Raw genomic sequence first — 16587 nt, 5'->3', positions numbered from 1 at the left:
TAATAATGTTTGTGATTGGCTGTCTAACGTTACACGTCGTAGAGGCAGGCAGGAAAAACTTTACGTTACACAGACACGGTGCTCACATAGTAGGAGCTGAAAAATAAATAAAAAGAGTTTGTAGCCATAATGCGTAATGTTGTCATTTCTTTTTGTTTTATAAAATTGGAATCGAAAAAAAAGTATCATTTAGGAACCGGTATAGAAGTCACACTATTGGTATCGGTACTGGTCTCGAAAACATTTTAAACGATACCCAGCCCTATTCATGACTGCATCTTGCACAGTTGTGACCCTTTTTCGGTAACAATATCTAGCTGCAGACATAACACCTGGCAAAGTACTCAAAACCACCTCTATGTGTGGCTGGGTTAGCTCAGTTGGTAGCGCAGGTGCACATATATAGAGGCTTACGCAGTGGCCACGGGTTCGACTCCGACCTACAGCCCTTTGCTGCATGTTGTTCCACCTCTCTCTCCCCTTTCATGTCTTCATCTGTCCTGTGGAAATATAGGCCTAAAATGCCCGAAAAAATAATCTTTAAAAAAAGAACGCCTCTGTTGTAGTTAACGCTACAGTAGGTATGTCCAGGGCCACATTTTGCCATGATGACACACACACAGACTGACAAGGTGAAAACAATACTAGTGTCGCTGTCTTGGCTGGTAAAGAGTGCTTGGGGGTTACAAACAAAAACCTCTGTCATAAAATATGTGGTCAGGATCAGATTATATACCAAATAAACTCCAAATACTATTGTGACTCCCAATGCATACATGTCTAATTAAGGAAATATTATGCATTAGTGTAGACAGATACAAAAAAAAAAAGTACTCTGAATCAGTTTTCAGTTATCTACAGCTGCTATGGTGATACAATGAAGAACAGACCAGAAAGGAAGAGCCATGAGAACACTATGTGACCCAAACTTCACATCTAGCACCAAGCTAAGGAATCTGCTCTGGTTTGTGCTGCTCTCACAATGTTGCTCCTCTGAGTTGTTGGCTTCCTCCAGACCCAACCGTGCAATCGTCAGCTGAGATTAAATTCCAGGTTTGAGCTCAGAGGCTTGAACTTTCATGTAACTTTAGCAGCCTGGGCCAATTCTCAAACGCAGCAGCCAGCGTGACCAAAACAACCCCCAGAAATAGCTCTGATCCCATTCTGAGCGCTGGCCAAGTCAGATTCCCCAAACAGGCGCTAAAGGGAACAAGAGATTGGGAACACACCATGCTCACCACCCCCAAAGTCCATCAATCATTATTCTCCATACAAATAGAGCATTCAGATGGACAAAAAGTCAGTCAATAGGCAGCACATGAGGAGTCTGGAGTGTATCCGGTAAGGGAAAAAGAACCAGCCAGCCGAACAGAGAAAAGCTATAGTCACAGAGAGTCATCTACATCTGCACGGGTTCATTAATTCAGCAGGCACTCTTATTTGTGCTCAATCAACGAAAGGCCTGTCAAATCTTTAGCCCTGCCGATAAAGTGGAGTCTGTATGGGCTCATATTTTTGAAGAAAAGATGGTACTAAAAATGTGGAGTTCACCACTGTGGCTGGCTGCACAACTTGTGTTTTGAATTTAAAGACTTTGTTGCAGTTTACACCAAAAGTCATTATTCCCTTGGAGACATGGATACATTTTCAAAAATGTGGTGAGGCAACACATGATGAGGTATCCTAAACACACACACACAGTAGATGCGGTAAAGATGTGGCTCGCTGTGGCGGGAACAATGATGCTACTACCAACCAACAGGTTTAGTTTGGTACAGCCTTTCCTAGTCTGCTATTTTGGTACACACTTTCACGAGGATTAAAAGACTGTAGTTGAGTTGTTTGTAACTGGGCTAAAACATGCAAAACAACTGGTTCGGCCCTTTAAAGTGCTCTTATTATGCTAATTTTCAAGTTCATAATTGTATTTAGAGGTTGTACCAGAATAGGTTTACATGGTTTAAATTTTTAAAAAAAACATCATATTTTTGTTGTACTGCACATTGATGCAGCTCCTCTTAAAAACACACTTTAATCACTTTTTAAGGCATACAGAAAACTGTCCTGCAGTTTGTGAGTGGACAGCTCATCAACTGTGTAGAATTTCAGGTTATATAAACTGGAGCCGTAAAGGTCCAGTTAATCTGACAAATCAGTGGAAAATACACAAAAGGATTCATAGAAATGTTTTGGTAATTATCCATATCCCCTATCAGTTTGACCCTGTTGTGGAGAGATGGAACACTGAATGCAGGGTGGAGTGAGCACCCATAGCAAACTGCTCTTTTCACTCCTGCCCCCCCCCATCCTCCAACCCCCTCCCAACCAGTGATAGTGGAGGAGGAGTGCAGTGTCACTCTGCAGCCAATACAAACTGAGTTAACAGCAACCACAAAACACACACACACACACACACACACACACACACACACACACACACACACACACACACACACACACACACACACACACAGAGTCATTTCTGGAGGTATAGGAGGTTTATAACTAAAGCAATATTTAACCTTCCTTCCATTTCTTTTGATTTTGCCCACTGCACCCACAATACACACACACACACACACACACACACACACACACACACACACACACACACAAACACAAACAACTAGTAATAAGTGTTTCCTCTTTGATTACACATAGCTGGGCTTGTTGCTCTTTTTTTGTTGCAGTGAAGTGTGGGATGGCGTCGACAAACCCACAGGAATCAATTGCAAAGTCAACAGGCAGCAGAGAGGGAGGCAGTTCCGGAGCGGGAGGGAGATGAAGAAGAAAAGAAAAAAAAAACACTTCTGCTCCCACTTCTCATTTTCACAGTGACCAGTCAGAGCACCAGTAAACCTACTCTATCACAGACCTGCTACTCTCATTAAAACTAATCTTATTACATGATGTAAATGAGGTGCAGGTCTTTGAATGGTAGCAAGTTGATGAGAAATGAATCTTTTTTTTTTTTAGACCGCTCAGTGAACATAAAAAAAAACAAGCCTTTCTGTTCACAGAAGCTCGGAACAAGATTTCTTCTACGTTAAAACTGCTGAACAAGCAACTCAAGCCTCCAATTATGTCCACTCATCTGCTTAACCGGAATCAAAGGCCCTAATGACACCAGCACATTTCATCTGGACTGCAAAATAGGACTGAAACCTATCAAAAGGTGCAGTCAGAAATAGCCTGTAAATTGAATTAGCTCTGTGTGCTATGATTAGTGCCTTTGCTGTACTGGTACACTGAGACGCATTCAGGACTAGTTTAATCCTAATCCTACAAGAAGAGTCTCTCAGGATGGTGAGTTTTGCTGCGCCACATGTGTTGTCAGAGAGTGCCAGGATGAGGATAACAGGGTTTATCAGCAGCCATTCAAACCTGTGTCCTTGTCACAGACCGATTTGATTTGGGAGATAATGCAACACGTCAAGACGTTAAGAACTTTCCACTCTGACAGATAAACGTTTTTTTATACGTACTGATTATTGTTTTGAAATGTGGAAAAACTGCAGCCTAAAGTATATTCTTTAATTTATAGGAACAGGTCTCAACGAGTTGTGGTTTCAACTTTTAAAACTGTAGTATTTCAGGGGGAAATATTCCTGAGCTCATTTCAAGCCTTGATTCCAGCAGTGAAACTGCAGCTGTGTGTGTGACTATTACATTTAGCTCAGTGTACCCAAACGATTCGGCCTCAACTACAACTAGAAACGGCTGTTGCGTGCGACAGAAAGGTGTTGTCAAAAAGTTGTAATTATAGGATCAGCTCAAGATGTGCCAATTGGTTCAAACTACCATGTTGCCACATCAGAGAGAACAAAAAAGTCGGAAGTTAGTAAAATCAGCCTGAGCTTATTAAGAGACAGGGAGCCGTGTGCTGGCTGTCATAATTATGCCGTCGCTGTAGACCAGAGTTGTCAACAATCTCCGAGCGTACAAGTAAATCAAAACAGTGCAGAGAGAGCACTCCAAGTCATTTGTGTTCATTTTGCTTAAACTCTGCAGGTCACGTGATAACAGCAGTTTTAATGAGCAAGCTTTCAAGGCAAGAGTTCTAAAAAGAACCTTACAGAAACACCAATTTACCAAGTTGACAGCCCTACGTGTGAGCTGCAGTCACAAGTAAATGGATATTCTTTCCTCTGAGGAATGGCTGTTAAATTCCTCCTGGCTAATGTCTGTCTGAGTTTAACTAATGAGGGACGCTGATATTTTGTGATATAATTAGACAGCCACAGCTCCTGCCTGTTCCTATCAAACAGAACTAGAATAAACTGAGCTAGGATCACGAAATTTTGGATTTTAAACTCAGCAAAAGTGAATTTTTGGTGTTATAAGATCTTAAACTTTACACTTAAATACTTTATGTAGTTCGGAGTAGAGCTATAGTAAGCCAGGGAATGCTTCCAGCTAAATAGGTCTGTTGATCCTTTGATTGGAAACATTCTCAACAGCTGTAATTTGTGCTTAAGGTGTGCGCAACCGCAAAAATCTGTCGAGAATGACTGGCTGACAGACAAAACGACCCCACAGAAATGTGAGGAAAAAAATGTAATTAAGGAGTTGACAAAAAGCAGGAATGGAAGGAAAGGAAAAATTTGTGGGGGTGTGTGTGAGTCTTTTTTTTGCCTTACCTGTGGCTCTGCTGGTGGAAGGCCCCCCCTCCTCCTGAGGTTTGCACGCGAGCATCTGTCTGTGCAGATGTAGTACCTCTGTGGAATGTACAGCATTCCCCTGACTCCCTTCTCCTAAACCGCCACCGAGGCTTTCCCCGAGCGCCTCCGGCCCAACGCCGACGCCCCCCAGGTTCCTGCCACCGTGACCTGCGTCCCCTCCCCTGCTGGGCCTCCTCTGGGACTCTGCTCGAGGGGGAACCAGCAGCCGAACGGAGGGTCGGTGAGCCATCTCCAGTTCATCGTCCTCAGGGATCGGGTTGTACCAGATCTCTCCTTCATCATCTGCGTCATTCTCCTCAGCTGGGTCCACGCTACGAGGGTGAGGAGACACCTTGGCCTGACTGGCATTAACCTAAATCAAGACAGAAGCCAAAGTTTCCTGTTAAACTCAGATTTAAAGATGAAAGAAAGCATGATGACATTTTGGGTAGGGCTGGGTACCGAATTCGATACTTTTTTAGGCACCGACCGCATTGCCTGTAAAGTATCGAAAAATGCCTCGTCATTCAATATCCAATTTCAATAACTTAGTATTCTCATTCTCAGTATTCTCTTACTGAGAATTAGTAAATCTCATCAGCGTCAGTGAGCCAATAAGCATGCAGCATGCTTCTGCCAAGATGTAAAAAGGCTGGTGATTGGCTGTCTAACGTTACACGTCGTAGAGACACGTTACACACAGAGACAGGGGTCACGTAGTGGAAGCGGAAAGATAATTAAATACATTTATATGCCATAATGTTGTAATTTATTTTTGTTTTATAAAATTGGTATCGGAAAAAAGTATCGTCGATACCTAGCCCTCATTTTGGGAAATACGCTGTTTTTTTTTGCCGAGAGTTAAATGAGAAGACTGTTACCACTCTGATGTCTGTAATATGCTAAATATACCTGGTCACAGGTACCTGTCCAGAGGTAACAAAGTCCACCATCCAGCACCACTAAAGCTCACTAATCAACACGTTCTACTTGTGTGTTTATTCCATGTATGAAGGACAATTTGTGTTGTAACGGGGAATCATCCGACGCGTAAAGCCTTGTAACACCAAGAAAGCGAATACGCATATTTCCAAAATCTCATTCTTGCTTACAGAGAGACCGTGAGGCTAACCTGAGGCAGGTGCAGGCGAGCCGGCCGTGATGGAGCTCCCCCAGAGGGTCTCAGGTGGTCTGGAGAGGGACTGGGAGGAGGTGGGGACTGGTGGGAGCCCTCCTCCTCAGCTCCCAGCATTCCCTGCAGCTCGTCCTTGGTGCCGTGATTACTCTTCCCAATGGAGCTTTGCTGCAGCCAGTTGCGCTTCTTAGAGACAGTGATGGTGGTGAGCGGTGGCCGCCATGACAAAGACTCGCTGGCCCTGCCCACCTCCCGGCCATTAGCACAGGGGGTTTGGACATTCTCAATGAAAGCTGAGGGGTGTGATGAAAAGAAAAAAAAAAAAAGAGTGAGAGTTACAACTTCTTGGCATTAAAAAAAAGCAACCAATTATCATCACGATTGAACTGTAGTGAACAATTAAATCTGATGTTTAATCTCAGACTAGTCATGTCCTGTCAAGTTGAAGAAAACATCTGTATCAAGAAACCACAGGTGTGGAAATGCTGAATGTCATTAGGTTTTATAGTTTCCTCTCTCCTCTTCTCTTTTTCTCTGCCTTTGTCTTTTGTCTCTGCCTTTTTTATAGTCAGTCAGAAAAAAAGAGCCACGTCTTTGTTTTGTCTCAATCGATTGGGATGTTTTATAACTTTTGGATGGACTATTGAGATTTCATTTTTTCAAACTTTCAATCACACCACCACAGTCCCAGAGGAGCATCTACACCCTTTTCTTCTCAGTGATTTCCCATTTTGGGAGTGAATTCAATAGAGATCACAGGGAGATGGAGGGATTGAGCACACACATATCTTCCATCACAGCAACTGAAAAAAATAGCGAGAAACCGCCGGCATCACAGCTGTGAAAATAGAGCAGAGAGTGGAGTGTTTGTATGTGTGTGTGTGTGTGTATGTGTAGGGGGGGGACGAGACAATAAGTACAGCCAGTGGCAATATGTGCAGTGAAAAGGGACAAATAATAGAGATGGGGACGTGGTCTCTTAATGTCCCAAAGAGAGCATTAAAACAGCTCTGTAGCTTTGAATGTGCTAATGTTTTTAAGCATGTTTTTCCAATCAGATGTAGTATGTTTTTTTCCACGTTTATTTGATCAAAAAGCACCTTTGGAAATCATATGACATGCTTTTATTTTCCCAAGGGGTGGTGAGTAGATGCAGCCAGAGAAAAACAACCTCCTAGCATGTATATGTATGTGTGTGTGGGTGTGTGTGTGTGTGTGTGTGTGTGTGTGTGTGTGTTTGTTTGTGTGTGTGTGTGGGCAGAGCGAGGTGCTGAGGGCAGGGTCTTGCTCTAACATGTACAGCAGGCTCGTGTAAAAGACTGTTTTGATCTCCGGCGGCTCCCAGACCAGCCCCTCCACATGCTATAATGACAACTTCTCCTTTCCTTAAGGAAATGCATTTTCAGCGCACGCCAGCTTTACATCCACCAAATTAAAGATTTGGGAATATTTTCACTTTACACAATCAAAATCTAACACAGGGCATCTAGTAAGTGCATTTCTGACTGTGCTATTAAAAAAATGTGAATGAGTCAGAATAAACCACAACAGGCTTTCTTTTATTATGTATGAATCCATGGCAGTCCAAGAGAAGTGAACTGAAGTACATTAAATATCACATGGTTTCAAATTACATAACTTCTACTCAGTTTTTTTTTGCTTGGTTGCTTTTATTGACGAAGCTCTGTGACAGTGACACACAGAGAGAGCAGAGGACTGCACTGGGATTTACTTTTCCCTGGAAGTCAACCAGCCTCTCTCTGCTTCCCTGTGATCTACAAGGCAACTTTATAAAGCAACTCGCAATAATCTTCTCCAACGCTTCAAAATCCCATAAACACCAACTTTGGAGTTCCTCTTACCACAACAAAAACAAGTATTAAACTTTGCTCGACTTTTTTCCCCCACTTGAGAAATATGACAAGTATGATATGCAGTGGGATGAAATTGATTCAGTTAGGGATGCCATTCCAGCTGATTATATAAGACACTGATGAGTACATCTGCTTTCAGTGGCAAGAATAGAGGCCACTTTTAAAACATTCCTAATCTCCACAGTGAAAAAAAAACCCAACTTGAACGACAAAAACACAACCCATCACAGCTCCTCTGTCATCTGTTTAATTGAATTCAAAAAGGACATCTTTATTTCTTCCTGTCTGCTCTGTTTAATTTAAGGAAGGTTTCCAGTCAGAAAAATGAGCAAGCAGTGTGTTTGCATTAGCCTAGATTATGTTGTGTTTGAGCACAGTACCTTTAACATGTGCCGGCTGCTGAGTGAAGGCGAAACATGCAGTATGTTTTTGCTGCTATACTGAGTCCCATAAATGAATATGTAGGCCCAAACTGGCAGGCTATAATAATCTGCTATGGTGGTTTGCTTTCAGCTGTTCTGGCCCTGAAGTTCCTTGTAACAATTTAAACTGTCTACAAGCAGTACTAGATATAACTCTACATGTGGGAAACCTATAGAAATGTACATTACAATAGGAATTATATGTTTTTGCACACTAGCCTTTTAGTTTACAAAATTATGAAAGGCTTTAAAGCCTATAATCGATAGTTTCTCATCAAATGAGGGTTAACTGAAATTAAAAACGACACAGATTTACAGTCACTTACAGGCACAGACACAAAAGAGGCTAAACATTAACATTTAAGAGGTAGAAGCTAAGTTTGTTTTACAATCTTATCAAAAATGAACTATCACACACATGTGGACATAACATTTTGGGAGGAAGGGGAAAGAGTTCTAAGACTGAGATGGATCCAAAATCTGCAGACTCTGCCGCCAACGCTCAATCTGGTAACGCGAGACTAAAGAGAGGTGAGATGGTTATGGATGGAGTTGTTGTCAGCATGCCATCTTCTTTAAGGGGTCTTCCATAACTGGAAGAGGAAGCGTGTTCTGACACGAGCAGCATTCCAGACCACAGCTCCAGATTTACAGCCTCGCCACCGCCACTTCCACAGGAGTAACACCTTCCACCAAAGCAACGACAGGACACTGGTTTCGACTTAATGAATGAGATTTTAGCCATTTTCACTGGTGTCAAATATCAAACTATCACAACACTGTCCAGCTCCTCTCACTTCTCACATCAGCATGTCAGTAACTCCCATCCTTAACTGATTTTGCTATGAAAAGCTGCTTGTGATTCTAGCAGTTTTTGTACTGCAGAACATTCAGCCTGATGAAAAACAGATAATAGAATCTCTCATTCTGCTTTTCGTTAGTGAGGGGAACTGTTTTCACAAGATAAGCTGTGTATAAAGGTGTTAAGTGAAACGCTCAATTAAAAAGACATTTAAGAGATGTAACAGTTTGTTTGACGCCTTTAACAAACATTATCAATAACTCGTGGATTGGGAACAATGAAAATGTTCGTAGAGATACAACTGTTAGTTGGTTCATCTTTTAGCCGATCGTCAGAAAAATAAACAACACCTATTTCGATAATCGATTAATGGTTTGAGTAATTTTTCGAGCAAAAATGTCTCAGTGTTGACGATTTGCTGCTTTTCTTTGTATCATGGTAAACTGAAAAATGTGAGGGTTTTGGACACAAGCAATTTAAAAACCTCATCTCGGGCTTTAGGAAAATGTGATCTGCATTTTTTTAAATACAGTGACACTTCTATCCATCTATCTAAAGAGCTAACAGATCAATCTAGAAAGTAACCTTCAGATTCAATGATAGTAAATGTTGTTATTTGTAGCCCTAGGTGTTTGTTTTAAAGCAAATGCAGGGAAGGACTGTTCTAAGGTGAAACCAGCAGAATTATTCATTAGGGAAGAACGTTTTTGGACTATTAGTTTAAATATGAATTTATGCCAAATAGTGTGTTACAACATATGACAAGATTGCTTTCCAGAGGGGGGCAGCCTCTAGCTCACCCAGTAAGAGCGTGCGCCCCATGTAGGCCGAGGCCTTTGCAGTGGCCCGGGTTCAAATCCGACCTGCGGCCCTTTGCTGCGTGTCATCCCCCATTTCTCTCCTACCTTTCCTGTCTATCCACTGTCACTCTGAAATAAAGGGGAAAAAAGCCCCAAAAAAATAATCTTAAAAAGAAAAAAAAGACTAAAAGATTGCTTTCCAGGATGAAAAAGAAACACACTACTGTCCCCTTTGGTTCTTATTTGCCGTGAGAGACTGATGACCATCACAAGTACCTACTGACCTCCTATAAAAACAACGCAAAGCGAAAGAGAAGGTACATTTCCATAACAGAGCTAACACAGCTTGGCTCTCTGTGTGACGATGGCATGGAGACGATGTGTTCAGGGCACTCACACCCCTGACCTGAAGGTAACAGATGGCCAGAGCTCATAATACAAGGGTGCACGTCTGTCTGAGAACATAAAAAAGAAAGAGATGGATGGGGAGGAGCCATATGGGTTTGTCTGAGGTGCTTGTAAAATGCTTATTTCATGGTTGTGCTGATATGAACCTGAGCCACGTGAGCCTGACAGTAATATACAATTATATTCATGTCTTAATCTTCTGAATCTTTCTCTCCTCTAAGACAAAACACTTTCCACTTTCCCATAGGCTTTTCTTCGTTTTTCCTGAATTCCTTTTCCTTCATAGAGACTCCTCTTTTGATAAGTGCAAAACACACACACCAGCTAGTTTTCTCCTCCATACAGACAACACTTTGTTATGTATACAGAGTTTCGGGCTCCCCCCCTACAGAGGGAATCTTTTGCTGTGTGCCATGCATTCCTGTTGACACTCATTCATATGGTAATGAGGATTCTCAGTGTAGATTTTTCTTTTTACACCAAGGCATGGCTGAGATTGTCCAGGGTTGCATCACATGTCAACACTTGCATCCCGTTGAGGCGTCCTGGCAGCACAGCCTGCTAACGCTAATGCCACTTCCTCCTCATTAAGTTGGCTTTAAACCCAAATTCTTTTCAATGCTGCAGCTCTTTCAGTGAATCTTCTGTCTTGTCTCATTGTTTCTGTTTGAAAAACTGATCAAAATGCTTCAGGGGAGAGACTGTACCATCTTAAAAAGGCACACAGACTCACAGTGTGACCCAATTAGGTGCAAAACACTGCTAAAAGTAAGTAAGTCATTGAAAGGCCCTTTAACAAAGCTTTGTATAGTAGCTCCAGATAGAATGCTGCCACCTAGTAAATACAATCCAGTTAGTGTTACTGATGATCAATCATTTAAAGTTGCTAGTGTTTAAACACCATTAAATATGGACGACTTAAGCCCGGGACACACGGGGCCGATTATCGGCCGTTGGACAGACTGGCGAGGTCAGTGACTCGAATCTGTTCGGTGTGTCCCGTGCCGTCGTCAGTCTGGGGGGCTGTCGGCGTTCATTTTGGCCGACCTGACATGTTCAGTTGGCGGCAGGGCAGTCGGGACTTACCCGGAAATGGGGAGCAGAATGAGTTTGACTAGAATCTTTTAAACTGACCTTTGTCGATCTGAAATGAAGACAGATTCAGGAACTGCATGGCAAATGTTTTCAGAAACATGTTTCAGTGAACTATTTTAGTACAATATGAGATCGTATTCTGAACGAGTTGCTATGACAGGCTGGCTTTGAATTTCCGGAGAAAAAAAACCCATGTGACGCGTTCGTCCAATCAGCTGCCGGTTTTCATTTCTTGGGCAACAATACAGAGTAGCACCGCCTGCTGCTATGAAGACGTATTACGTTTCTCAAGTTGGTGTCGCCTCAGTGTGTCCCGAGGCAGTTTTTTGGACGGCCGTCTGGTTGGTGTATAACCACTTTAAGGTTTTATTATCAGAGTGAAGCGGCATACATATCTGACTTGACTTATTTACTTAGATATCTTATTTTTAGTATTATTATTATTATTATTATTATTATTATTTTGTTCCCCTCTTATTTGTATATGCTCCTTCTGCAATCCTTCGTTGGACAAGCACTTCAATGGACAATTATTCTTGTGAAGATCTGGATTTAAAGGGACAAACTGGGATGGATGGGTGGGTTGGGGTGGGGGGGTATCTTTCACATTGGTTAGTATCTGTGTAACACAGCCATACTATATTTGTATACATTTGGTCCAATATGTGCTGTAGAAAATGCTACATGGTTTAATGGAAAATCAGCAAAAAAGTTGCTAGTGTTCGCCCCACACTCTTTGCAGACAACATCATAAACCTCATTCATCTCATAGGCCATCCTGGTATGAACCTGATGACCCAAGTTTCTCCTCCATCACCTCATCTGTCTTTAGAGCTTCCATCCTCCATAATTCTGTCCAAGTACAGAAGGCACCAGACAAGACACATTTAAAAACAAGTAGCCTAAGTAACAAGGTTCCTGGCGCAATGCAGAAAACCAAACGCCACATCGTTCTGACATGACTTGACAACAGTCGAGAAGGATTTTATTACACCTGCACGCATTTTGGAGATTTGAATCTACTGAGCAAGCAGAAATTATTGTAATCAAAATGTTGAGCAATACTGCACAGCGTGCCTAATCTTTGCTGTATAGTTGATGTGTTATCATTAAAAGATGATGTCAACAGTTTGGGAAATGTGCCGTTTGCTTGACGAGATTTAGATGAGAAGATCAATAGGCTACCTCTCTCATATGGTCAGTATTTCTAGACAAGCAAACAGGGTATTATTTTCCTCTTAGTTTGAAAAAAAAAGAAGAGAATAGTTCAAAAAAAGAAAGAAATGAAAGACAAGAATATATGCCTCCCAGGAGTGGATCTTGTACTCCTCTGTTTGTGGTGTGTATGGCTCAGTCTCAACATCAGCGTTGACTGACACACCACTCCTGAGTTCAGGTCTGGCCAAAACATATTGCCTGGATACTGTCTGCCTTCCGGCAAGCCAATCCTCTGCCACAGCCCTACATAACAAAACTATAAATCCTCCAACTGCAACTACAAACATGCATGCACCGGAGATATGCATATGCATGCTCATGTGCACAATATCCCTCACCCACACATATACATATAAGGAGTGAACCACTCAGCTGTGGTGATTATCAACATGATCTTTTACACAGTAATTAGAGGACAAGTCAGAACAGAAATACATTAACTGCAGTCTAATTAAGCCAATATTATTGTCCTATGACTTCATAGTGAAATCTAATTTCCAAGTAGTACTCAGGGGGAGGAACAGGACTATTTTTAGAAAGTCAGAATAATATAAATATTTGCATACATTTAGGATAGAGCCATAAACTCAAAGAAGAGTTCCAAACCAAGACAAGCAATTCACTGGAGCTTTTGAGAGCTTTGGCATTTTTTTTTTTTTTAAATGGCTCTTTGTGAGGCGCTGAGGCCCACAGGGGCAAGATAAGTCCAGGGCTGACCTTAATAAATGCTTAAGCGCCCTTCATTTTGTTCATTCATGGCGAGGAATTAAGTGACACAACGCAAACAAGTTAAACAACGGGAATGGCATCCTAAATATTCAATCCAGAGTCTCTTTAAAATGCAAGTTACCAGGGAGCTGTCTGCAGCAAACGACTGGGGAGGAGGGCAACATGACAGCTCAACCCCCCCTACACACACACACACACACACACACGCACAACTACCACAGAGAATAACTGCAGTGGCTTCTCTCCTGCTTTGGATTCCTCTGGCCACAGCTGTGGAAAAGTTCAGTAGGGACAGAGAAGGAAAAGCTTAGCAAAATGGGGAAAAAATGAGAATCAAGGGGGGGGAAAGAGAACTTGGAAACTACGATCAAGAAGAACCCCATCTTTATTTGAACTGAAACACAGCAGAGGAACGATTTTGAGTTGTAAAAGATGGAGCTAGCTTGAGCCAACAGAGGCTGGAAGTCAAACACAGAGTCGTTCCGCTCAGCAGGCTCAGAGATCACACTCTATTTCTAGCAGCACAGCACACTGACAGTCAACAACAGCCTGCACACATGGCAGGTCATCTATTTACTCTGGAAAACACTGTCGGAACAACACATACACACACTGGCACTCACAAACACACACACACAAACAAGCAAACAAACACATACAAACAAACTATGAGCGGTAGAATAAAAAGATGATAATATGTTTTTGATTCATACAAAGCGATTCCATCTCCCAACGTTTGTGCAACAAATGTCAATACAAAGTTTTCCACACAGGCCGTTTCCGAATCCTATGATTGAACTGGCAAACTACCTTGTTTGCCGTCAGTTCAGGTCAGCATGGACCAAAGGTGCAATTCATGTAAAACCATGCACTACACACAGTGAAATGGTAACTAAATGTATAATGTGTATATTTATGTGTAAATGCAATTAAAGTTTGTATAATAAGTGGATAACTTGAGTTTGTGGTGAGTTTATTTGTGTTTTTTGAGTGTCTCCATCTGCTGAAGAAAGATTAGGTCATATGATTGAAAGCTCCAGAGCAGCTACTAGATGGACCAACGTGTATCCCACCTAAACCCTAACAATATCACACTTAAGTAAAATTTTTAACAACTAAACTAACTCATTTGGTACTTTCTGTGATAACTTTTCAATGGTTTCATGATACAGATGTTTTCCCGTTTTTGCACCACATCATAAACACAACATCATTTGGCATTTTGTACATAACATCACATCACAAGTCATTCACACACACAAATCAACCCACCACCAACACCACGAAAAACACCACTGTAGCTAGCAGAGGAGAGAGGGAGTTAGTTGTTACTGAACTAGACTGTGAGTGATCCGACCTACAAACCTGATGTGCTATTGATTTAGTGTTAAAATGCACCTAAATTAGTGTGAAGGACAGAACCCGCCACCGGTTAGAGAATCCTACAAGGAAAGCAAAGAGATCTGAGGTGCCTCGTCCCTTTGCTTTGCATCCGGAAGAGGAGGAGTGCAGGGTGAACCGCCACCAGACTGAGTTTACTATGAGTGGAGGAGGATGACAATAATCAGATGGGAGGAGGGAGGGTGAGAGGTCTCTGATTTAGAGGATCCACGGGAGTTGAGGCCACTCCGTGTAGCCTTCCTACCTGGCTGCTGCTGCTGCTGCTGCCGTGGTGACTTGGCCTTGGCAGATGTAACCCCACGGCTGGATGTCTGGACCCCTGGTTTACACACACCGTAGTTACCCTGAGGACAGGACCGGTCCTGGCTTTGGCGTGCGCCACGCGGTAAAGACGAGCCCTCGATGCGCTGCTTCATCTCGGAGGACAGCAAACGCCCCTTGTGCATCCACTCTTGCATCTTGTTGACAGTGACGCCGTGCCCCTTGTTGACAGAGTTGGCCCTCTGTGCTCGGACATGAGTCAGCTCCTGCTTGTTTTCGTGACCCTGATTTGTTGATGCATCAGCGTTGCTGTCTGTCGAACCCGTGAGGCTGTTGACTGAGCCGCTGCTGTCATTGAGCTGCCCGCCGTGGTCTTCATCACCGCCAGCATCTTGTAGCAGCTCATCGCTGCTGACAGCACCGTAAAGCACCTGAGGTTCTGACAGCTCACCCACTCCTGTGGCTTTAACCCCTCGATCTGTGGCCCCTTTATCGCCACTGATGTCTGGACTCTGCGTCCCAGGGGCCTGGATACAGAGGGAGTGTCCACCTGGATACCCGATAGCTCCGTCACTAGCAGAGCGATGTAATGTGGGTCTTATCTTGGTCAAGGACAGGTTTTCCATACTCTTACTATTCAGCCTGCCTTTGAAGCCTGACTCAAGGTTCCCACTGAGGCAGAGCAGGAGTGAGTCAGTGTCAGACACCTGCTGAGGGCTGTGGTCCCCTCCTGAGGACCAGGAGTCACTGTCCATGTTCTTGGCAGACAACCTTGAGCACAAGCTGTCCCTGGAGTGGCTACTACAGGATGAGGGGGCCTGCAGCTCAGTTAAACCACCACTAAACTGTTGGACATCCAGGTTGATATCATTCATAGCATTGATAAGAAGATAATAAGCTTCTTTCAGCTGGTTCCTAAGCCTGTCTGTTTCCTGGGCACTGTACCCGTCATCAAGCTGTCTTTTATCTTGACCAGGCCGTGGCAGCTCTGCAACCTCTGCTCTATCAACATCACTTTTTGCTCTGATAGTTTCATAAAAAGGCAGGATTTCATTATCATAATAATCCTCATCTTCACTATCTAAAGTGTATCGAAGGGATTCCTCTGTGGCGCACAGAGATGCCATGTTAATGTCACATATTTCTAACTCTGTGGGGAAAAACGTCGGGCTCTGCAGACCGCCTGCTGTCCCTCTAATGTCGCATGCATACTCAGGCCCATAATTCTCTACATTTTTGATTACAATGTTTTCCTCCGTGTTTATTGACACACAGTTCGGCGCCGCGCAAACTGGCGAGTTTGTCTCCAAAGTTTGGTTGCTGTCAAACCCCCAGTTGGCGAGGTGTTCATGAACAGCCACTACAGTCCCTGCCATGTGCCGGGAGTGTCCTCCGTCTCTGGGCTCCGTCCCATCACTATCAGCAGTAGTAACCCGGCCCTCTACTGGTTTACCGACTCCGGTTTGCGGCTCTACCCGTGCTCGGTACACGTCGTGATTTGAATTGTCCCCAAACCCGATTGAGTCCCCGACGCTGCACTGCCGCGGCACCGAGACGAAGTGTTTTCTCTGGACATGCGGTCCACCGAGCGAAACCCCTGCAGATAACGTGATTTTGGCAGCGGATTTGGGCCCCTGGTGGCTCCTATCTCTCTCCCTAAACCCATGTCCCCCAAACTGCACTTCTCTTTGAAGTGAGCCCCCCAGGAGCTCCTTGTTAAACGGAACCCTGCCCCCGCTGCTCCGCTCCAGGGGACGCTCCCGGACTACTACAACCCCCCC

The 16587-nt window shown here is 43.4% G+C and overlaps 1 protein-coding gene across 1 annotated transcript in view; it reads right to left on the bottom strand.

Annotated features, from left to right (window-relative positions):
- syde2 (synapse defective 1, Rho GTPase, homolog 2 (C. elegans)) overlaps nucleotides 1-16084 on the bottom strand; it is a 47091-nt gene extending 31007 nt beyond the window's left edge. Inside the window, exons 1-3 of the mRNA XM_028588294.1 lie at nucleotides 14790-16084; nucleotides 5794-6089; nucleotides 4641-5034 (exon numbers count right to left, since the gene is read on the bottom strand). Of these exons, the coding sequence (XP_028444095.1) occupies nucleotides 4641-5034; nucleotides 5794-6089; nucleotides 14790-15933 (1834 nt within the window). The 5' untranslated portion in view covers nucleotides 15934-16084. The remainder of the gene's footprint in view (nucleotides 1-4640; nucleotides 5035-5793; nucleotides 6090-14789) is intronic.
- Nucleotides 16085-16587: the final 503 nt, after the last annotated feature.

This window comes from Perca flavescens, chromosome 9, assembly GCF_004354835.1.
Source record: "Perca flavescens isolate YP-PL-M2 chromosome 9, PFLA_1.0, whole genome shotgun sequence".
In the NCBI taxonomy this organism is placed as follows: domain Eukaryota; kingdom Metazoa; phylum Chordata; class Actinopteri; order Perciformes; family Percidae; genus Perca; species Perca flavescens.
This window is presented reverse-complemented; position numbering and strand designations above follow the sequence as displayed.